Source organism: Citrus sinensis, chromosome 5, assembly GCF_022201045.2.
Source record: "Citrus sinensis cultivar Valencia sweet orange chromosome 5, DVS_A1.0, whole genome shotgun sequence".
NCBI classification, from domain to species: domain Eukaryota; kingdom Viridiplantae; phylum Streptophyta; class Magnoliopsida; order Sapindales; family Rutaceae; genus Citrus; species Citrus sinensis.
In genome coordinates, this window is record NC_068560.1 from 36944573 (window position 1) to 36969906 (window position 25334).

The 25334-nt window shown below is 32.7% G+C and overlaps 3 protein-coding genes across 4 annotated transcripts; 2 read left to right on the plus strand and 1 right to left on the minus strand.

The window, feature by feature from the left end:
* Positions 1-2155: 2155 nt before the first annotated feature.
* Positions 2156-4406, minus strand: LOC102622750 (alcohol acyltransferase 9). Its single transcript, XM_006473832.4, has 2 exons — positions 3728-4406; positions 2156-3212 (listed from the first exon to the last, which is right to left on the minus strand). The coding sequence occupies exons 1-2, from the start codon at positions 4169-4171 to the stop codon at positions 2301-2303; spliced, it is 1356 nt and encodes a 451-aa protein (XP_006473895.2). The 5' UTR covers positions 4172-4406; the 3' UTR covers positions 2156-2300.
* A 6780-nt stretch (positions 4407-11186) lies between these two features.
* Positions 11187-15018, plus strand: LOC102623819 (mitogen-activated protein kinase homolog NTF3). Of its 2 annotated transcripts, none has more exons than XM_006473487.4 (3): positions 11187-11640; positions 12161-12586; positions 13931-15018. In XM_006473487.4, the coding sequence occupies exons 2-3, from the start codon at positions 12164-12166 to the stop codon at positions 14627-14629; spliced, it is 1122 nt and encodes a 373-aa protein (XP_006473550.2). In that variant the 5' UTR covers positions 11187-11640; positions 12161-12163; the 3' UTR covers positions 14630-15018. The 2 variants fall into 2 exon arrangements, with proteins under 2 accessions (XP_006473550.2, XP_006473549.2); XM_006473486.3 differs by having other exon boundaries at positions 11187-11595.
* An 8463-nt stretch (positions 15019-23481) lies between these two features.
* LOC102624589 (bZIP transcription factor 11-like) lies at positions 23482-24817 on the plus strand. Its single transcript, XM_006473489.4, has one exon. The coding sequence runs from the start codon at positions 24048-24050 to the stop codon at positions 24537-24539; it is 492 nt and encodes a 163-aa protein (XP_006473552.2). The 5' UTR covers positions 23482-24047; the 3' UTR covers positions 24540-24817.
* The last annotated feature ends 517 nt before the right edge of the window (positions 24818-25334 follow it).

Sequence of the window (25334 nt, forward strand, 5' to 3'; positions counted from 1 at the left end):
TTTTATCTCATCTTAAGAGTATTTCAACTTATCGGAATTAGATCCTATTTATTATTAAGTTAGAGTTTTCTAACTTCAAAGCTATTGTTGCTATTGGAAAAAAATTTATAACACTGAAATAGAAGTTAATAATATTTAGTAAATATAACGTTTAAATAATAATTTTTAAAAAATTAGTAAAGATATTATAAATTTTTCATTATACAAATTATGGGTCAAATTATTTTTACTTTCAAACCATAATATAATTAGCATTTATCAAACATTTTAATGTTGAAACTTAATTAAAAGATACAACTACTCAACTTTCATACCAAACAACACCTTAACACCTTAATGCTATGTTGTATTATATGCTTCCCCTTTAGCAAGTCAGCTATAAGATTAATAAGACCTGTAGCAGATTCCACTACTCTGCGAAATGATAAAGCACCATTAGACAGACTGAGCATGTCTCATATAAAATTTTCTTACACACACACACACATACACGGTGGTTGTAGCTGTCACCATTTAGTCCTCAAATCCAAGATCGGATCACATTCATCATCATTTACTTGACAAATAGATCACAAAAGATCTGTACTTGTTTACACATGCGTGATAATTGCCACTAACTAAAATTCTAATCACCATTCGGATGACAAAAACTATAAAAAAAAAAAGGAGAGAAACATAACTGGCCCTTGCATTTGGTTGGAGGTCGTTTCATATTTTATGGCCATATTATTATTAAATAGAGGCAAGAGATAAGAAGCAACTTTTTGGTATAATAACTCATATATGATGATCAGAAAGTAATTCTCGTTGTGATAAGCACCACTAATTAAAGAACAAATATATATATTGTATATAATTGTCCAACTTTAATTCTTCTCGTGACGAACTCATATCTGCTTCATTAAATCTAAACATAATTTTGAAAATTTATGCTATTACATTGAGTCCATTGACATTCGAGATATATACTTTGTCGATTTCCAGTATTCCTAAGGAGAAAAAAAAAGTGTCAGTATTCTTTATCTCTTATCTAAGCAAATAAACTTGCATGATTAGTGGGTGATAAATAAGAACATAATAATTAAATAAATTTTGATCATATATAAATAAAAGTACATATGTATTAAAAGATCCTTCGAAACTTAGATATTATTAATTAGATCATGAGAGGATTCTTATAAGAAAAGAAAAAAAAAAAAAAAAGCACGCAATGAGTCATGACTGCGAAATTCCATCATCTACAAGTTACACCGCCCTTTGAAATTCATGCACGAAGACAACTATTTATTTTCGGTTTGGAATAAAGGCAAAAGGTGAGAAATGAATAGCTTTGATTCTTATTCCAAACGATATACCTAATACCGATCCTATATATTTTTAGCATCTTTCAAAGATATGCTACTGTCATGTTATATATAGTGTCTAAAATACATATATGCAATTAGGTTATTGAGAATAAACACAATTTTCTAATACTTTGAACCTAAAGTTTATAATATTCGTTAAAGAATTAGAATAATTGATATACCTTGATTGAGTAGTTTTCAAATAAGTTTCTTTGGCTAACCAACCGAGTTTAGCGGGAAGTTAAAAAATTATTTTTAACTATATCCACCCTCAAATTAATATTAAACTGAAAATTTTTACCTTCTATATAATTATGACCAGTGACCCTAGCTTTCGATAAATCTATATATATATATATACATGATATCGTTCCTTACCTTTCAAGTCTCAGAGCTGGTTAAAGTTTCAACTTATGTGACGTGTATAATTGACAATACATAAAGTTTGATTGCTACAAAGAAAATGCTAGAAAGCGATCTTTAACTGCTTGCTTCAACAGGTTAATGTAATCGAGCTGGCGATCAAATTAAAGGTCATATATGAGAAGAAAATGGTAGGTGAAATAAAGAGAGACACTAATTAAAAAGGTAGAGACAAATGGAATCTAAGGAAAAATTATTCCGGATTATAAGAAGATTTTAGAAAGCTAGCTATCAGTCATATATATGTATACATATAAATATTTATGGCGACTAATTTATGCCAAAAGTTATGGTGGCAATGAATCAATTAATATTTCATCATACATTGCAAAGTAAAATAAAGCAGTAGAATATCATGATTTCTGAACGCTAGCTTGTCAAGTACATAGATATAATAATATTTCACTTTTATAAACTCAAAATTACATTGAGTTTTCTCCTTGTTATTATTACGTGGGAATGGTCATTAAAAAAAAAAAAAAAAGAAAGAAAAGAAAAGAGAGAGAAATAAAAATAAAAAAGGCTTTCAGCTTAATTTTCATTGTTGGTATTCTGTTGATCCCTATCCAAAAGTTCTGTCATGTAATACTCGAACTTTTCCACGACACCCTCCGGCATTGAGACAAGCACTCTGGTAGAGTTTAAATCACCGGTGACTGGTAAAAACAAGCAGTAAATATCACTTGTTACTGGACCCATATGCATTGGCTTCCCTTCTCCAAAATCCAAATCCTCTAGTCCCAGTTTTGACCATTGAGAAATAACCAAACTCGAAGAAAGGTCGGTTTTGTAACTTTTATCCTCCAGTAAATCAACCATTGACCTCACATAATCATCAGTCAAACTTGCTTTCGCTTGCTGCACTAACTTTATTGTATGATACAGGTTGGAGTTAACCAAGTCGTTAACGCTGGTTTGCGCACACGCTAGCACAAATCCATTCCCATAATACCCTTCTGGCATTTCAGGGTTTAATTTTTTCCTCACATTGACAGAAAAGAGAAGCTTCACGTTTAGAGAATCGGGTAACAAGTCCAGTGATCGCACCCAGGAGCGCCACGTGTGAGATGCCAGTGCTTCAAATGTGGTGCATTTTAGTGACGGTACGCATTGTCTCTTGAGATGAAGAATCTGGGACGGAGTGAATGTTAAGGATGCTGGAACCAACGGCTGAGCTTGCAAGTATTGGTTGATCTCCACCTCCACCTGCGCCGTTTCATTTTGGGTAGTTTTGGTGTATCCGTGATGCGTAAAATTCACTTGCGGTGGATTTCGGGGTTTCAACACGTGGCGAGTGTGGAAGGGTGAGATTGGCGGATCAAGATTGGGCTTGGTGGTCACGTGGGCCCAAGCATGCAAAAACTGCGAAGTGCCGATGCCGTCGCATAGACAGTGATTGATCGCAGTGCAGAGAATCATTCCTCCGCAACGGAGATTTGTCACCTGCAATTGCAATTGTAAGCAAGGCTAATATTGCCATTAGAAAACAGGAACCAGACCCCTGTGAATGAAAGAAACGAAATAGCAAGGAGTAGTGACCAATAAAATATATATATATATATATATATATATATATTATTAACACCTAAAATAGGTAGGGTCACCCTCACCCACTTTCTTTTGAGTCATTATCTGAGAAAGGAAATTCATATGAAAATATTGGAACGAAATTAATACAGAAAGAAAACGGCGTCGTTGCTCTTTGTTTCGCTGCTTCCGTAACATCACACTCACCGGAAACAGAAAGATCAGATTAAAGAACATGGGACTCATAATATATATATATATTTATATATATAATATGTATGGTTTATGATTTTACAACTGGTAACCTCAAATAGTTGAAAGGATTTTTAATTAATCACGTAATTAATACTATAAATTTGTAGCTGCAGTTTTTTAAAAGAATGCAAGCAAAGTGACCCCAAAAAAAAAAAAAGTGAAATTAATTATCTGACCTGAACTACAAGTGGAGGAACCTGCAAGAAGCTGTGAGCTTCGACTCTATACAAGAGTTTCCTCCAAGACCTGTTTGGTTTCCTAGAAAGTTGAAGAAAGTCTTCAGAGGAGATATCCATGAAAGCGGCGGCAAAAACAGCACCTTCACCATTACAATCAACTTGAAGCTTAAAATCATCTTCTGAACTTGTTCTTAGCCTACCGGCTAATGGGTAGTATTCCACGAGAACTTTAGACAGTGAGTATTTCAAAAAATCTAAGCTTATGGATTTCTTGTAAAGGTAAAGATATTTAATGGAGAATCTAAGGAACTTCTGATCGTCAAGATTGGAGAGATACAGTGAATGGTTTGGAGTTGGAGTGCTTGGGGAGATTAAGATTGGTTGGTTTGGATGGTAACAACAATCTGGGAGTTCTTGATTGTGATCATGAGATTTTAACATACTTGCTACCTAGTTTCTTTCTCCTTGAATTCTTTGTTCTTGTTCAAAGCAGATGGCGGATATGATCGATGCTCATAAAAGAAAATGAGAAAAGATGGAGAGAAAAAAATTAAGAGAGAGAGACTTCATGACTGAAGAACAATTGAAGACTGAAGAGAGGCCAGGGATTATTTGTAGACAAGAGAAACAATTTAATGGGGTCAATCTACTGCATATTTCTCATGTCGACCCATATGTGTATATTTATAGATTATTTTTAACTTAAATTTCACAATTTCAAAATAAAAGAATTTAAAATTCTGACATAACATTTTAAGTAATTAGTTTATACAATTCGCTGCTCATAAATATATCTTTTTTTCATCTTTAATATCTATCATTAGCTTGAATTGTGTGAACCTCACTCGTGCATACATACATATATTTAAGTCAAAATTTAGTCTAACAAACTTTTACCACGTAACTTTACACATTAATTTATCAAAATCTCACTTTCAGTTAACATTAAGATTGATATTAAAGTGCTGTAACTTAAAAACTATAGCTGCTGTAAAAAAAATTGTAACTATAAAACAAAAATTAATAAATAATAATTTTGATGAAATTATTAAAGATATAATAAATTTTTTTATTAAACAAGTAAAAAATTATATCAACATAACTTTTAAGTTACAATAGTTAGTGTTTACCAAACACTTTAGTGCTATAACTTTTAAGTTATAGCTAACAAACCTCAATCACAAACGCGTCTTAACTAATATGTAACCACACAAACGAAACCTATTTATAAAACACACGTGGGAGCGACAATATCTTAGTACCCGGCATGGGCACGTCTGCAAGGCATCTACCCAAAGAATAGGATATAAATTATAAAATTTGTGAATTTTCAGTAGCCTTTAGTAATTAAATTGGGTGGGCATGGTGGTTCCTTCTTTACTTACAAGTACGTGACTAAGAAAAAGACATACGGGTATATTATATATGAATGCAAATGCAGTGGAGTTCAACATTGTACATATATTAACTGGGTGTGGCCTGGTAGGCATTGTATCATATGCGTAACTCCAAAAGGCAATGTACCGATTTTCTGCGGCAAGCCCCTCTTAGTGGCTGAAAGCAACGTTTCCATTAAATATGAAAAAACAAGAACATGCGCAGATATAAATCTTCCAGCATATCCTGAATGTGATCCCATGATATGGACATGGATTTATTTCTAGGGTTTTGCATACTGCTCATATTCAACTTGAAATGCAACTCTTTTGTAAATTGGGTGCTAAAAAACAAAATTCGCTGAATTTACCAAAAGAACAGTCTGTCTGCCGTAAAAATGGTGCAATAAGGGGGTGAACTTATATTGGGTTAGAAAGACCAGGCTGGGCCTGTAATCCCTGTTTGGAGGTTGGGGAACTACATCATCAAATGCCAGAGTGGCTTTATGATACATCTCATGTGCTGTGTCTCACTTATCTCCATGCTCTTGCTGCGGCTTTAACAGAAAAGGCGGGGGGGAAAATCTTTCTTAATCGTGTAAGATTTGTTGTCAATTTGTCTTGCTTTAATTGCTTTTCCGTAGCAATTAAAGCAACTGTCAATCTTGAAGCCAAAGGAGATGGCCAAATTCTGGGTAGAAGAAAGCAATTGTTCATCTTTTCGGTTTCTCTGTCTCTTGGAATTTATTTATTTTTTTCTTTTTTTGAGAAGCAGTAATCTATGATTTCTTAGTTGTAAAAATATGCAATGAACTTGGATACAGTATAACTGTTGGGTAACGAATATAGTCTATGAACAACTTGATGAAGCCCTAACAATTCCCCAGCTGAGGGTGAATATTTCGGGGTTGGGTCATTTCAGGAAAAAGGTACTTAAGAAGCCGAACCCCACAACAAAAAAGTGCTTCTGAGACACGTGGTCTCCAAACACCACCGCCTCAGTGTCACTGCTCCTAATTGAAGGAAATTCCATCCCTCCATCCTAAATCCCAACTCCCCAGTATGCCTTCCATAGTTGAATAACTAATCAAAAGCATCAAAAATTCAAAATGCTTAAGCTTTATATGCTACTTATTGGATCAAAAACTTTAATTGGTTTCCAGTTTCAACAAATTTAGTTGATGGAAATGATTAACTATGATTCCTATTGTCTGAGCCAAGTGGTCAAAATAAAGCACCAAACACATATTATATTCAGAAGTCGGAAAAATACTTCGACAAATTAAGAAGGGGAACCGGCATCTAATTCTCAAGTGTAATATCAATAAATCAAATAATTGAACAGAACATTTCTAGAATCTGCTTTCTAAATCAAATAATTAATCCTATTGTAAGGATAACGCCGAAGGATTGCGTTCTTTTAATCTCAGGAATCGAGTTCTTGTAAAAACGATCTTATGTTTACATAAATATATGCTCTGTTAATTCCCAAGGGCATTAGAACAATTAATTTCATATAAATTCTAAACTTTGCCCAAATCACATTTCCAGTTTAGGTTGGTGATGTCATCTCCCATTTTGCCACAGCCCACAGTGCTGCTAACTCCATTTCGGATGCGACTTTCCCCACTCATTCGTCAAATTTTTTATTATCATGATTATCAATCTATCACCATCGTCAACAAAGGGTCGATACTTAATGCCACAACCCCACTGACAAGCCATTTTTCAAACATAAAATTATGATCCCCATTTTTAGTAAGTTATAAGATAACAATAAATTCTACATTGTAATAAATTAATTTTTTTAAGTGACTTACTTCTACATTATAATAATTATTGTATACTACAAAAATATATATGTCATATTAAAAGTTTAATATGAAATAAAATGTTTTTTAAAATTGTTTGTGATAATGATTTATTATTTAAAGTTATTATTGCATTTTTTAACTTGCAAGTACATAATAACTTATTAGTATGAACACATTCTCTTTGAAACCAAAATATTTCTAACTTCTTAAGTATGTTTAGAACTTCATGAGATTGATATACGCTATTCATTAATTGTAATATATTCACCTCTATATTACTTATACTAAGGATACCTAAGTCAAAATAATAATTTTTTTTAACTAAACTCCTATTAGGTTATAGCCTCCTTATAGTAAAAAAATTAGTTGGCTCCAACAATAAGACAATAGAGAGGTTTTGTTATACCACGTTAATCCCATGTCTTACAAATACAAATGACTCCACTACTTGAGTAGGACTACACAAGATAAATATTTGAGGTTTAGTTGAATGGTTTTTCAGTAACTTTATTTTAATTAGGTAAGTAAGGAGTAAAAAAAAAATGATTTAGATTTTGCCCAATTAAAGATTTTATCCACTTTTACTTGATTTCAGAAAAAAAAGAAATTGATGAATGAAAAATGAGTAAGATTTTTTAGTACATATTTTACTAACAATAATGTTAGATATTCTAATAGTTGAATCCCAACTATTTCGTGTTATTCATTTGTTGGATATAAAATTTCATAATTAATAAAATTAATGTTATGTTATCGAATAACCACATGTCACATCAATTAAAACTCAAGTTGAAACTCTAAGCAGACCACATAATAGGCCGTTTTATTTCCAAGTTATATTACACTTGTGGTCTCTCTAGCTTGTTCTTGTTGGAGCCCAAGATGACAGGGAATTAATTAAATCTAAGTGCATGTTCAAGGTTATGAGAGGAACCTTGGTCTCGACATAACAAGTTAATTTAATTTATGATAATATATCCTTTATTCCAGTCTTTCATGGCTTATATACCCATCAGTTACAACAGAAGCCAACATAAAGATATTACAAAATCAAATCTCAATGAAATAGGAAAAGTTAATTCTTCCCTCAAGACCTGGTCCAGCTCGATCAGCCTTTGACTCACACGATTCAAGGACTCGTTTATTGAAAAACAAAATAATAAAACTCACATATAAAACAATTTATATGCATTTTCTCTCTGTACATGCTATCTGCAATGATGGAGTCAATGAAACAAGTGCTTTTAGTTTTAATAAAAGTTAACATAATAGTTTTCTCAGTACTCACGAGCAGATAACAAGTTGCTTTGCTAGATGCATATAATTCAAGAAATAAAAGTGGCTTAAAGTTGCAATTACTTCCTTCACATCTATCCTATTTCCATGAGTAGCAACTCGAGTAACAAACGGTCGGTCATTGTGAACTGTGAAGGGATTGAATATCATACACTAAGGAAGCCAGCTATAGACAAAGGCATATCAATCATTTTAAAATTGAAACTACCCAGAACCCATCGGCAATCTATGCTTATTTTAGGATCAAAATCAGCGCCATTCGATCGATGTGTTTGCATTACAAAATAGTAAGACATAAGACTATGAGTTATTGAGACACATTTAATTGGTTCATTTACACATCAATTCTATTAAAAATTCAATAGAATCAACTTTTTATCTTTGGATTAACTTAATTCACCAAAGTGAATCACTTCATTGCTCTTTCTGTTCCAATAACATGCAATGATAATAAGAGAGGCAAATAATTTTTTTTTATATGCATTAAATTTTGACTCATTATTTGATGAGGGTGCTGGCACTTTATTAAAATTGTGGGAATATTAATCCTTATTAGAAAATTTTTGGTTAAAGTCTAGGATCTTGGACTATATATATGTGTTTTATTTATTTATTAGGAGAGAGCAAGGGAAGTTCGTCTTTCTGAACCTCACATTGTTGATGGCTTTGGGCTTGGGCTCCTTTGTAGGGACTGGAGAGAAGAGAACTTGCCAATTCTATCAAAACGAGCAGTCGATGAGATGGTTTTTTTTTTTTTTTTTTTTAATTATTTCAACTCAATTACTGTAATTCAAGGGCCTTTTTTGTAAAAAAGAAAAATACTATGGGCCTCAGAGTCGTCAAATTGGTCTAATAGGGTGGTGATAATTCCACCCCACAAATTTTATAAACGCACCCCATTTTCAAAATGTTTTTACAATAAGTTCACATGATTTTTTAAAAATTCAAATTAAGAAGAAATTTTAAAATTTAATCAATTAAATTCATATCTTTTTTTTTATATATTATATTTGATCAATAAGTTTGCTTTAACATAAAGTAATATGACTATTTTAATGATGTATAAGTAGTAACTTATTGTATATTCATTTACTTTTTTTGAGACTATTTTTGTTTATTATATTTGATCAATAAAGTTGCTTTAACATGAATTAGTATGACTATTTTACCCTCATAAGATAAAAATACCAAAATATCTAAAAATTTACTGCAACTTTAATAAATCTTTATACATTTTTTTAATCTTTTAATGATGTGTAAGCAGCAATTTATTATTATGATTATTAATATTTCACTAAACTAACAAGATATAATTAACACGTGGAGAATTGAAAATTATTAAATTTCATATAAAACATATTAGATTATAAAGCATAAAACTAAACGCTTAAACAACTAGTTACAAAATATATATTTTTCTTAGGGTAATTTGGTTATTTAGACTATAGGGGTGAAATAGTCAAATTAAAATTATCTTGAAGCAACTTTAAATAGTTAAAAATTGATGAAGACTAAGTCAGGCAAAAAAATATTATAAGAATGATTAAATTAATTAATTCTTCAAACTTGTTAATAATTTGTAATTTATATAAAATAATCTGAATTTATTATAATTATATTTACGGAAGTGGATAAAAATAGTGGAGTAGAATTATCCACACCCATTATAACATTCATGAACTCTTTAAAGAGTGGTGCTTCTAACACCCCTTCAATATACTTATAAATCCTCTTTCATAAAAATTACTTTCAAAGACATGCTCAAATATAATCCACATTTAGATTTACTCTCACTTCCATTTTTTTTAATTTTTTCATTTTGTTACAGACTCTTTTCATAATAATTTTAAAAAATTATCATTCATAAAACTATTTACGTGGAAGGTGAGGTAAGCAGACGGTAAAAAAAAAGAATAATAAATAAGAATGAGAAAACTTATTAAAATTAAGGAATCAAATTAAAACTATGTCAATTTAGATAGAATACTTTTAATATTAAATAGAATGTAATTTAAAAAAAGAGTTGTAAAAGAATAATAGAGGAGTACTAGAAGTGTTTAAAACATGAATAATCCAATTAATTTGAAGTGAAAATAAAGGTTTTGAAAAGTAAGAACAGTAATTTTTTAAAATTTGATTTTAAAAATAAGTTTTATGCATAATATAATTATACACACACACACACACACACACACACTCACACACACTTATGTATATTATAAAAATTCAAAATTATTCTTAATAATTAGGAAATAAAATTAATAAATTTAAAGAAATTATTATTATTGTCAATTATATTGAGATAACAAAATGAAATTAGTAATATAAATATATATTTTAGTTATTAATTATTATGTACATATGGTCAAAAAATGAATTTATATACATGTTTATAAATATATAATTAAGTTTTAATTAATATTATATCCAATTAAGTTATTTATATTCTTATAACAATTTAATAATAATATTTTTAAATATATATGACTATTTTTAAAATTCACAATATTTTTTAAAAATAAATTTTATTAAATATTTAATTAATTCTAAAAATAATTATTTTAAAAACTATAATATTACTCTACGGCCACTAGTTCGCAATATAATTGCAAATGAGATCGTGGAATTCATGCTTTCCGTTAAGTCAAATTAATTTCGAGTGGAAAAAATTGATTTATTGACTCAAATGAGGATGACGATGGCCCAAGCAAATTAGGTAAACGACGTAGTTTCGGCCCGATGTCAACCTGCGAAGAATATCCTGCGTCTGCATTTGTACCAGATGCGAAAGCAGATATTTCTTCCGGGCTAACAGAAACACAAAAGTCGAGGCAAACGCAGTCGTTTCACCTCAGTAATTATCCGCCAAAAGATATGTCATTGGTTTGATAAAAAGTGGGACCCATTATGATTTTTGATCGAGATCAAAAAGTATCCATAGCTGTCGTTTCAAGAGCAAATCCCGGAGCGCGTGATGCATTCTGCCCAAACCCATTAAAAAAAAAAAAAATCAACATTTATAAGTTAAATTTAAGTTTTGTCCGATTGATGGCAACTGGATAACGAATCTTGATCCAAGCGAAATCGAAATCCCGTCGAACCCATCGTTGACAAAATATATATAAAAATTTCCAACAAATTCGTTCACCTGATCGAATGCTAAGCTCAGTCACAGAGCAATTTGGCGCCAATTAACGAGCAAATTGGTTGGATTCGAGAAGGATTTTGATGGATTCAGATGTAGCTTAGAGAATTGTCTCAGGTGATTTCACGTCACCGGAAGATCAGAAGGAAAGTATAAAATTAGCTTTCATATTGTTTGAAAGAGATAATTGGAGACGTCACCTTCAATAAAGGGAACTTTTTTAGCTTGAAGAAGGTGACCTTTTTCTTCTCCAAAGATTAGTAAAACTCCTACAACGTGGTACTAAATCAAATCGCTTTTACAATTTTGTTTTTACTTTTCAAATTTTCTTATGGTACTTCTTTTATTCTTGTGCTTGATTTTATTTTATTCAAATCTACTGTTTTGTGCATACTTTTCTGGGTCAGCCGTTTAAAACTTCGTAATTCAGAGAGGAAAATGGTGTATAGTAGTTTACTCTACATCATTTAACAACTAGCTGACACCGATTCTGGGGGATTTATTTTTTCTCGCTCCAATTACTGAATTCAAGGAAAACCGATGAAGGCAATATGCTGAAATTATCATGTTTTATCCATAATAAACTTCGTTTTTCCAGTGAAATTTTGATGGGATGGCTCCAAATCTATCGTAGATTTATATCTTAATGAATACCTTGGGTCGTTTAGATAATGAAACTCTGTTGCTAGTTTATGCATTATGAATCCGACTAGAAGTTATTAAATGTCTTAAACTAATAAAGTTTTAGTCCTTGCTCACGGCTAAACTCTTCTATTTTACCTTGTTCAATGATCTGCAGGAAATGGCAACTCCAGTGGAGCCTCCTAATGGGATCAGGTCCCCAGGGAAACATTATTATTCCATGTGGCAAACCTTGTTTGAGATTGATACAAAATATGTGCCCATCAAACCTATTGGTCGAGGGGCATATGGTATTGTGTGCTCTTCTGTCAACAGGGAAACCAATGAGAAAGTTGCAATAAAAAAGATAAACAATGCATTTGAGAACCGTGTTGACGCTCTGAGAACTTTGCGAGAACTGAAGCTTCTTCGGCATCTTCAACATGAAAATGTGATCGCACTGAAAGACGTAATGATGCCTAGTCATAGGAGAAACTTCAAGGATGTCTATCTGGTTTATGAACTCATGGATACCGATCTGCATCAAATTATTAAGTCTTCTCAGGCTCTCACAAATGATCACTGCCAATACTTTCTCTTCCAGGTGAATTGACATTGTTCTCGATATTTTCCTATTGGGGTTTTTAGAGTTAATTTTGCGAAGGTAGTGATTAGATAGTTTCTGTAGTGCTGCAATTGATTGAAGTATAGTTCTATGCATCAGCCTAAAGAAGTGTAGAATTATTACATGGTTTTGGAGATTGTGAAATTGACTACTGCCGACTAGTTACATGGATAACTTAGGCTGCAATGTGAAGTTCTTACATTAACTGGACAGGTCTTCATCCTGTTTTCTTGCAGCTCACCAGAAAGAAACAATTAGCTCATTGATCAGACTCGAGAATAGAATTTCACAACCTAGATGGATGCCTACTCTGTGATGTGGTTTTCTTGGAGTATGGCGGTATTGACATCATCTTTTAGGTGTCAGTAATACTTCAACCAGTTGCACTTTTGTTAGAAAACCTTTCAATTGGTGTGAAGTAGAATAGGCTTTCCTTTTTCTATTGACCTTGAGGGTTTCTTTGGGATCCAGGAATTTTGTTTCCAGTCATAGAATTCAATTATTCTGCGCTACTTGTATTCATTTCATTTTTTTCCCCCCTGATAAGACACTAAAAAATGTATTAATGAAGAAGATTTAAAACGGATAGAGGACCAGCTGTCCGCTAAGAAAATAGAATCTAGGACTATTTTTGCTATACAAAAGTATACCCAATCACTCCAATACAAGGCTAGAATCAGTTATAACTCCCTATCTCAAAACCCCATCCCAATCTGTCCTACTTGTATCTAATTCTTAGCACCATATGAGTAGAGAAGGGTGATCAGCTCCACTAATCACTTCTGAAAGAGACTGTGGGGACTTGATAAGAGGTTCTAAATCCATGACAAGTTTTGAAATAGATATGGTCCCGGTGGAATGTTCTGTATACATTATCACTTTTAGCTAAACTATTGTTTAACAATCTGCTGATCTTAAAAGAGTTGATTATTGTCCAAAAATTAGGGAGTACATCTTTTAAACGGCCACCTTGGAAAAATTTCTTAGGACACGGTCCTCTGAATTGTCTTGTATTTGACAATTTGTTCATACTGAGTTTGTTATATGTTTCATAGAGATTGGGATTTATTATCTTTTCCTCTACTTAGCTTTCAAATGAAGCATTGAAATAAGTATATTCCTTTGTTGTGGCAACAGAGTCTTGAACCTCAAATATATTCATAAACTTTCATCTTAAGGAATCTTACCATCTTGGCAGCTTCGTATGCTAACTTTGCAGTTCTACATACAACTGCTTGTGTAAATCTTTTGGGCTTTCAGATTCTGAAAAAATTCTGCTCTGAAGGCCTTATTGCCTGATCTAATTCATGATTTCTGGTGCAGTTGCTTCGAGGTCTGAAGTATCTTCATTCAGCAAACATTCTCCACCGTGACTTGAAGCCTGGGAATCTTCTCGTCAATGCAAACTGTGACCTAAAGATATGTGATTTTGGGCTGGCACGCACTAGCAATGGCAAGAATCAGTTTATGACAGAGTATGTTGTCACTCGCTGGTACCGAGCTCCAGAGCTTCTCCTATGCTGTGACAACTATGGGACATCCATTGATGTCTGGTCTGTTGGATGCATCTTTGCTGAGCTACTTGGTCGCAAACCTATCTTCCCCGGAACAGAGTGTCTTAACCAGCTTAAACTTATCATCAACATCCTTGGCAGCCGAAGGGAGGAGGATCTTGAGTTTATTGACAACCCAAAGGCGAGGAAATACATTAAATCGCTTCCGTATACACCTGGGACTCCCTTTTCCCGTCTTTACCCGAATGCGCATCCTTTAGCTATTGATCTGCTGCAAAAGATGCTTGTTTTTGACCCTACAAAGAGGATTAGTGTTACTGAAGCACTCCAACACCCTTACATGTCCCCACTGTATGATCCTAGCTCTAACCCTCCAGCTCAGGTGCCTATTGATCTTGATATGGATGAGGAATCAGGGGAAGAGATGATAAGGGAAATGATGTTGAAGGAAATGCTGCATTACCACCCCGAGGCAATTACAGCCAACACTGAGGTGTGCTCCTCCTAATCTTGTCTTCCTTGGCTTAACAGTGAGGAATGGGGAGAACTGTTTGGGTTTGCTTGCTTGCTGGCTAGCTCGTGCAATCAACGAAGAATTCCTTCGCCTTAGTAAGCTACTTCAGCTGATGACAGTTATTTATTTGCATTCTGTTTCCTGTTTTTTAATAATCCAGAAGAAACATGGCATTAGTCATTAGTAGGGCTGCTAATAATTTTGTTTTGTTTTGTTTCGTTTTGTTTTTTTTGTTTTGTTTTAAAGTATGGTTATGAGTTTGAGCGCTGTACTGTACCGTAGGTGGCCCTGTTTAATTTGTATATAAGAGTGGTGCTGTTTGTGTATGAACTTATTTTTTGTAAATTAATATTTAGATACATGAGAGTAAGTTAACAATGAGACATCATGTTTAATGTTCATAAATTGCCGACCCCCTGGTCCTTTCATCTTGGTCAACAATTTTCAATCCACAACTAGAGCAATTTGTCCAGGTCTATGGGGGCTTGCATTGCAAGCATGGCCCAAGGAGAATTGGATCATCAATGCTGTCGTTCGGCATGTCAATATGATCACGTTTATAGTCGTGGCCGCCAGAAAGATTTGCCGCTCCTTGTTCTCAAAACAAGCCACGCCATAATCTGCCTTTCAACGGCAAAAACCATTATGCCGTCACTTTTATACCCTGTGCCCTGTGTTGGGCATCTGCCAAACCAAACCAACGGGCTCCCTCACTTTCTTTTCCTTTCTTTTCGATAGAACCCATTATGAATTGGATGCAAGAAGAATATAGGCTCTGTCCTCTTTTCCGATGATGATGTTTGTGAGCACCAACCGGTTCAGTTGTTGACATTGACTATATATAATTGGGAAAAAAATAAAAATAAAAATAAAAATAACCATGCGTAAAAACATATATAGGTCTCTAATCTCTTCACCATTTTCGACAAAGTTCGGATCACTAATCGAAGATAGCTTCTATTCATTTATACTCTTCCCCCACTCTCTCTTTAAAACAAACAATGAGTTAATCATTAGATCCTAAAACATGTGACGGAAGCAGAACTAATAAATGCTTAATTCAAGCAGGAATAATAAAAATGTAATCATCCGATGTTATTACAAATTGCAGATAAAATAAAATTGCGAGATTGTCAGTTTTTTCTATTAAAATTAATATATATTACTTATCTCTTATTGTTTTTATAATAGTCGATGATCCCCTAGACACTATAATTTTACAATATTACTCTTATTTTCAAATACACATTTATTCATATCTATTATAAATTAAATAAATCATATAAATATAAATTAAAATAAAAAATATATGTTTCTTGTAAATAAAAAATTAATAATACAATACTTTTCTTGAACTTTTTGTTACTTTTTTAAGTATTTTTTTTAGTAAAAATATATTTTATATTTCAAGATAAATTATCAAGCAAATAACTCATTCATTTCTCTTTTCCTTTAAATTTTTCGGTGCTAGGATTTTTTTTTTGAATATTACAAAAATAGTAAAAGGATAAGTGGTACATAGCGATTTTAGCAGGGGGAGCAATCAGCAGTCTCCCATTAAGATTTTGTCCGATGAGAAGCTTCTTGGAAGCAAAGCAGTTAGATGCATATATATATATGATAAGGTTTGAACTTGAAAAGTGGTAAAAATTGGTGGAATTATGACTTAAATTGATTTGTTAAACGAACAGCAGCCAATTTGGACTGCTTTGAAATCGCCTTTTGGGTAATTCGACTTCATGCTTTGAACATTGTCAAGTAAGTTGCTTGTAACAGAGAATGAATGCGTCTTTTTTTTTTTTTTTTTATTAAAAGGGGCTCATCAAGGCGAGCTAGATAGGAATAATGCGGGGTTGACAAACCCCATACATGTCTTGTGAAAGAATAGAATAAATACCCACAGACGGGTTAGAGGATGAATGCGTCTTTATCGTGTGCTTGAACTAAATATTAATTAAATTATACAGCAGATAAATGTGCTGTTTTTGATGTTTGGCTGGCCCTGCTGGGGTTGCTATATATAGAACAAGAATATTATTATTCAATGCGCTGATAAACAGAATTTGATTTGTAGTGTTAAATTATAAGTTGACAAAGGCCCCTTAATAGTACATTGACCAATCCAGAAGTTTTGACACCTGTTTGTTTTTCTCTAAAATGTTGCACTATTATTTTACGAGGATGGCCGCGGATTAATCATTATGACTTAGTGTTGTTTAGTTTCTTAGTTGTAGAACTATGAACTTAAAAGCCACCACATTAAAATATTTAATAAATATTTGTTGTTGTTGTGATTTGAAAATTAAGTTGATTTTTATCTAACAACATCCCACGTATTTGCAGTGCAGATTGAAATGCTATTAGACTCAAATATGATTATATCCTTAACAAAATGAAGGCATATGGAACTAGAGATTTTGTTTGGTATTGAAGTGTTATACATTTTAAGATATAATTACTGTAGAAAAAAAATTATAATTATGAACCAAAACTTAATAGGAAGCCACACAACATGCAAGCTGACGCTTTACAACAGTAGTGTTATGAAGAGTGAGTTCTCATGGAGGAGCCGCGAGACCCCATCTACTTTAATTTCAAGATATTTCAGTTTGAGCTGTTGCTTGTTGCATGCTGAATGCGGTGCAGGAAAAAGAATATATAAAGCCAATAAAGGCTCGTGCATAGACACAGACTCACATGCAGCATATATTTTATGGGGTCACGCATGCATGCATCTCTTTACACATGAGACGGGGCCGTACTTGGGCGTGCAAATCTTTTACTTTTTGAATCGTCCGTACTAAATTTGTCCAAGTTCCAAGTTCCAACAAATGAATTGACACACTGTGTACTGACTAATGGTCACTGAATTTGTTTGATTTTATTTTATCGCTCATTATTTTGCAAGTTAATCATACAGTTGCTGAAAAATTGGAACACGAATTCAATCGTATACTACTGAGCCAGCTCCATCCAGGAGGAAAATTATGTGATCGAGACTATCACACGTACTGTTATTAAAGCTGAGCGAGGAAGAGAAAAACTAGAACACGTGAAAAATCATTGCTTCGATGATCGAAACAACTCTTATTTCTTGGGGTTGGGGCTCTTTTGAAAAAGCTGAAACGGCTTTTTTTTTCTTTTCTTTTCTTTTCATTTTTGTGTATTTTGGAGCTTAAATTAAAAACCAAAAAGATAGACCATTGTCGCTTGACCCTACAAGACCGACCAAGCCTCTGCTTTTTTCCATTACTGTTCCCTTTTGGGGTTCTCTCCTACTCAATGTCCCCAATAAGAAGATTATAGACAGAAAAGCAAAAAAGCAACGACAGATTTTGGATTCTCTCAAATTTGCCTTTCGCGTTGCTTGATCAAGAATTCACCCCAATTAATTAAGCAATTACATATACTCTTAACTTAGAGCTTTTTGTAGTCATTTTTCTGAAATGTTCTTTTTAAAATTATTACTATTCAGGAAATTACTCTAACCTAAAAATCTAAGGTATTAATAGGTATACATGAAATAATTCAATAATGATATAAAAAATTACTATTTCATGTGAAATATCAGTCTAATTTTAAAATTTTGAGATGGCTATGGATCCCAAAGAGATCCATAAAACTTTTTATAGGGGTTTGAGTACGATAATTTAAGGGTATCACACCCTATAATGATCTAGATATTGTTAGATGATCAGAAAATCAATAAAATTTAATCATCAAATGATAATCAAGCTGTTGAGTACAATATCTATAAGTTACTATTGTCGCAACCCATTTATAGATGAATTTTTTGAATTAATTTATAAACAAATATCATGTAAATTAAGATCTAATAAAACCATATAGGCATGAGTTTGAGAGATCAATAATGTCACAAAGATAAATAATTGAAACAAAGTGACCTCATATGATTTTGGACACAAGTATCTTAGCTCTGATAACATGAAAGCCGCCCAAGAACTTTTATATTACATTGGATTGGCTCTTATACAATGCTAAAAGAGCCCATAGATAATATTAAAGATTGGTCTAGGTAATTATCTCCTCAGGTATACCATAAGTAAAAGTACAAAATAAACCATTCCTGATATTTAATTTTATCACTATTTCTTCAATGTTGTCATAGCATCTGAACGGAACTCATAAAAAAATATTAGTATGGCTCAAGTAAATCTTCGAATTTCAATTCATTTGAATGATGCAATTGGTTGTAGAAGTTGGGGTGTTAACGGTTGACGTCTAAAAACGGTAAGCACAAGAGTATTTTCTTTTGAACCACAGGATCCCAGCCACCTGTTTACAAGGTCTCTTTCATTGCTATTGTCATGGGGATAGGAGTCGACGGGCGGATGCTTTATTTCTGATGGCAACGTGTATTCTTTTTCTAGCTTTTTAAATTGAATCATTTCATGCGGCCGGCTTGAACAATAAAATTATGTGCCGATCATTTCTGTGATTTTATCAAATTAAATGTGTTTACCGTATATTTTCTTCGTTTTTGTTTGTGTTTCTCCTTGCATATGCATACCGTGCAGTGTTGAATTAAAATCAAATGCTGATTTCGATGAAGCAGTTTATGACAACAGCATTTAGCGTGCCTCTGACTCATTGCTATCTAATTACATGTGATTAAGGGCTGATGCTAGTTTAATCTCATAATTGAGAAATTATATTGAGGTAGCAACTTCCTCCTATAAAATTAATTCTAATATAAGGAATGATGCATACAATGACCTAAGCTACTACGAAGTTATAATAATTACAAAAGATGTCACAAGTTAACAATTGAACAGTCAGAAAACGAGGAGATCTAGATGAAATAAAACCTATATTAGAAAGGGACTTAAAATGATTGTCTCACAACTGGGTTTTTGATAACTCAACATATGTTTTTTCTCAGTTTTAATCCACAGTTATGATTTTACTCTATAGTAGCTATAACTTAAAAGTTACAACACATCACTCCCAAATGCACCATAAAACTCTAGCTTAAGTAAAACCTATTATAAATCCTCTACCTAACTCTCTCTCTCTAATCAAAGATTAGAATTTAAGCATTAAAAACTTAATTGAAATTTAATTCTGTGAGAGGGAGGATATTTATCATTTGATGCCATGCCAAATTCGAAAACTCTTTATTAACTAAGCTCTTTATTAACATTTAACTATAACGGCGCTGATGTAATTTTTTTCAAATTTAGCTTTGAAGTATTATCCATTAGAATCACAGCAAAAAGTAGAAATTAAAGATGACAATAGACCTTATTATTATTATTATTATTTTGAAAAACTATTGGCACGGTTTATAAGTTGGTAGCTAGTAGCAAAGCCAAACAAATTTGACTCTGATGAATGTGTGATAATATGCCAAATAAGCACTATCGTTGAATCCACCATATTAAAAAATTCACCAGTAGTCGAGCAACTTGACCTGTCAAGTGACTTCAGTATCCGAAAAAAACAGGTAAAAAAAGAAAATCACTTTTTTAAAAAACGCTTCGCCAGCTTACAGACTTATCAAAGAGAACACATCTCGACTTCTCAAGTCATTAAAGCAAAATGTAAGCATCTCTGTACTGTAATTAGTAGGTTTCTACACCCATTCATAGTGAGTCACTTGACGGGTTTTTCCACAAAAACTGCTTTTAAACATTCTGACTCAACGAAAAGCAGTTATGTTGTGCTGTTACTATCTTAAGTGGACCACCACATTTTCCTCGAAAGCGTGACGAATTAATAGTGCAAATGAAGCGAACGCCATAGCAAGTTTTCGCATTTCATCGACAATAATTGAGGCGAATGTATAGATACATATATAGCATTGCTCTTTTTTTTCTTTTATTTTTCTATGCAAATCTAGCTAAATCATGTCTTATTCTTGACATAAACTCTGTGAATTTGAATTATTAGGTTCATATGATCTTCTTACATACCTAACTTCCTATCCGTGTGTAAAAGTTGACGTATTAATTTAAGATACCAACCGACATGTATGATCCAATGTTCAGTGTTTGGTGCATAGATGAGTCTAGCTACTCGCGGCCGAGCTAGCCAAGAAATAAAGTTTTTGAGTTGAGAAGCTGTTTATGTGCTTGGAAGGGCTTGAGTTGTCTCTTTCAGAAAGATTCTTTGGGAGAAATGAAGATTTGGTCACACTGCAAGTTGTAGAATGGCCTCAGCATATAAATTACAAAGGAAGATCATAGTAAAAGGGTAAAATCAGATGTGTGGGTGTCAATTGCCATCATTAATGCCTTTTTTTTTTTTGCTCCTTTTAACTTAATGATGATGGGGTGTTGTCAGTTTTCTTCACACTTATCTTAAGTTGGAAGTGAAGAAAGAAATATCCAATAACATGAGTTAATGAAGAGGCTAAGGTTCTCACCCTACGTCAAAAGCATAATGCGAGATTAGTTGTCAATTCAGTGTCAATACCGATCAACAATTTCTTTTTTATTTTCTATTTTTTTTGCGTCTCTTTCCTTAGCTGCGTCCAAACATTTCAGCTTTTGCGAGAATATGGAAGATGGCTATTTGCTTTTACTCCCCCACCATAATTTCTTTACCCTAGAAAATTGGGCATCAGATAAGCAAGATCTTGATACCGATAGTGATCTATGACATGATTATTTTTAAAAAGTGACCTATAGATTAAAATAAATAAAATTTCGTCACTTCACCTAGTAATCCATTCTCTACAGTTAGGATATTCAAAATTAACATGATTATTTTTATGTACTGTTATAGAAAAATTCTAAGGCACATTGTTACAAAGATGATAAACATGCCTGACGGTAGAAACTTTCAAGTTTCAATTATTGCCGATCAAATAAGAATTTAAAAAAGGGAGATTGTAAATTTCTCCCCTAATGAAATTAATATATATCATTTACTGTTTATTATTTTCATAATAGTTAATAACCTAATAACCCCCTTGGCATCATGATTTTATCACAGTACTCTTGTTTTCGAATATATTTTTTATTCATATTTATTATAAATTAAATAAATCATATCAATTGAAATAAAAATAAAAATTGAAGTACTAAAAATGAGAAAATTATGTTTTAGTGTGAGTAAAAAAATTAATAATAAGATATTTCTCTTATGCTTTTTATTAATTTTTTAAAATTTTTTGTAATAAATTTATATTTTATATTCTCAAGATAAATTATCAAACAAATAACTTGTTTATTTCTCTTTTCCCTTAAATTGTTGTTGTTAGGTGATTTTTTTTTAATATTATAAACATAATAGGAGAATAAGTGATATATATATATATATATATATATATATATTTCAATAGGAAGAAATTGACAATTTTCCTCTAGAAAATACAAGACATTCGGAGTATTTTTAAACTGTAATAACGCTAGCCATGTGTAATAATTATTCGACTAACAAACATTAACAAGATAAGATAAATGACTGAAAGGCTGAAAGCAAAATTTAAACTATCGGGTCATGCATCCTACTGTTTTTAAGATTCTTTTAGGTGATGGTTGGTTTGGAGGTAGAGGAGGGGGATCCATAATCCATTGTCCGGTTGGCAAAAAAATGATGGAATTCAAATTCAAAGAAATTTTAAGTTCCTTCAAATTGAGTGAGTAATCAAAATTCCTCATTGACTAGAAAATAAGATTTCCAAATATACCATTTTTAGAATTTTGAATTAATTACCTTATTTTTATTAAATTATTATTATTTATAATTTTTTAAAAAATAATATTATAATTTATTATTCTGGAATATATATATATATATATATAACGAGGTGGACTGCCACCGGACTGTCACATCATGAACTCCTTTGGTAACGGGTGGAACATCACCACTGGTGCAATTTGATTCGTCCTGAGTCAATCTATGTAGTTGCACTGTTAGTGACATAGAAAAAACTGCGCTTTTCCGTTCAGGTAAATCTAGTGTACCAGATGAATAGATCTAGAAAATTCAATCGGAATGGTGAAATTGACGCGCCGAAAATTAGTTCTTCTGCATCGTCGGCAACCTTTAACTTTTGGAGTTAACTTGAAACCGAATGTATTTCAGAATTTTAATTGTTTATTGTTATATTTAAAGTGAAAGCCGCCCTTTTGAATTTTTTTTTTTTTTTGGTCAAATGAACAGCTTCAACTATGGATTTTTTTATTATTAATTTTTTTTTAACACGACTACTCCTATTTAGCTTGTCACTAAGTGAGCCACTTTTATGGGACTGCTTAAAATGATTTTTGTTTTAATTTTCCTTATATATTAGCTTAGGAGATAATGAACCACTTTTTATGGAACATGCATGCACCTGCAATAATTCAAAGGGAGAAGATGATACTAATATCTTCCCCGTTAACCCTATAAGCATGAACTTAAACCCTTTTTCAGATTAATCAAGTAGAAATAGTCATTCCCCGAAATACCCTTGACCTACTTTATTGTGCCACCTCCCTCCCTGACATAAGATTCCTTATGATTTGTTCAGGAATTTATCAATACTGTACTTTGAACAGTTATAAATCCCGTACAGGCAGTAAAAGGTGGTAACAGTAATAAGTTAATAATAAGACAATAATTAACAGCAACCGAAAAAGAAAGAAATTTACCTGAAAGATATGTATTAGTTAACAAATAATAATAATCATAATAAAAAAAAGGGTACAAGTCATGGGATCCAGCTGGAATTGGGGAAATTTCGTCTCCACCCCACATGTGACATGCCTAATCACCTCGCCCCCCCCCAACAAACTCTTCGGATGGGAGATTCCTCCTATGCCCCTATTTAGTCTTTACTGCTTTATTCTATAATTAAAATTTTTATTTTTTATTTCCAATTTTCACCCTTCTTTCTCTATAAATTGCTTCTCCAATACCCTCATCAACCTCTCCCGCTTCCCCTCTTTCCTCCTCCTCCAATCTTTTCCCCACTCTTATCTCTTTGTTATTCAGTTTCTGATCAGGTTCTAGGGTTTTGCTTAATTAGATCATTAAACCCTAATTTCTTTTTTCTTTTTCCTGCTTCAATAAGGAAACATTGATGTTAAAGATTTGGTCGTTGATCGATGTTTGAGATTGATGTCTCCGGTTGTTAGTGAAATCCTCCGTTCCGGGTTTATGATAAATTCCTCCCTGAGGCGTAGGACCCATCTTGTTCAATCTTTCTCTGTTGTTTTCCTCTACTGGTTTTATGTTTTCTCATAAATAACTTCTCATCTCAGTCCTCAAATATATATTTATATACATATTTATATATACAGGGGCCTCCCTATAGATTTATTACAGGCAGAAAATATATAACAAGGGGTCCTGTGTCTTCGGAGGCAGGGCAGGTTCTGAAGACCTTAGTTTTTATTAGTGAGTTTGTAGGTTTTTTTTTTTTTTTTTAATCCAGATATTATTGTCATCTTCGGAATATATGGCTTCCTCTAGTGGGAATTCCTCAGGTTGCAGCAGTCGTGATGGTCAAAACTCAGCATCCGAAGAAGATTTCCAGTTAGCGATGGATCAGAGAAAGAGGAAGAGAATGCAATCGAATCGGGAATCAGCCAGGAGATCAAGGATGAGAAAACAGAAGCACTTGGATGATTTGATTGCCCAAGTGGATCAGCTAAGGAAAGAGAATAACCAAATCTTGACAAGCGTCAACATCACCACCCAGCACTACATGAACATTGAGTCTGAGAACTCCGTTTTAAGGGCTCAGTTATTGGAACTTACTCAAAGGCTTGACTCTCTCAACGACATCCTCAATTTTATTAACACAAGCAGTGGGATTCTCGACACTACTGATCATCATCATCACCCACATGCCCATGATGATTTCATTAACAACAACCCAATGGACACCAACACCATGTTTCTGAACCAACCCATCATGGCTTCTCCAGATATCTTTCAATACTATTGATCAGGATCATCATCCTGTGGTTCATATTTGGTCAATTCTGCCCTCGGTGTCTCTCTGGATTGGCGTTTTTTATTGGTGTTTCTTTAATGTGAGTTTTTTTATTATTATTATATATTATGATATTTAGTTTCCAGTTTGTGAGGACATGAGAGAATCAATGGCACATGCAATTGGAGTAAAATAAATCTGCCCAGTATAAATATGCTGTGAAGGGCTCTGAATGAATTAATTAATGTATGTGGTCTCTCTGGTTTTTAATGTAAATAGATTTTATTCAATTTTGTGTCGTGTTTTCTTCTTTGTCTTAAAAGTAATATTTTTTATAATATGATTCGGTTATATAGATGTAAATCATGCAACTTTTGGTTGTCCAACTCCAGCCAATAATTTATTTGGTTATGCAAAAATTGTTTGGAATTTCGCCTCTCAGTAAACCACAGGCGCAGCAGCCATATGATGTCAGGGAGTGAGTAATTTAATCAAGCAAGAAAAAAAAAACTGAAATTAATTCAGGGTTAATTATTGTTTAATTTTCTTGATTATTATAGAGGGTAGGTAGGTGCATTTACCTACTAATGACCAATGAAAGAGAGATTTTTCCATAGGCTTTGTGGGCCTTTGCCTCCTCTAAGAGGTTACCGAAAGAAACAGCTTTTAATTTAATTCTTAAATATAAAAAAAAAAACTTTTGCTTAATTTGTTATGGTTGGATTTGTTGCGCCTTCGTTTTCTTCCAATGGTGATCTAATTTCCTTTTTTTTTGGTGGTTTGCCTATAATTAATTAGAGTTAATGG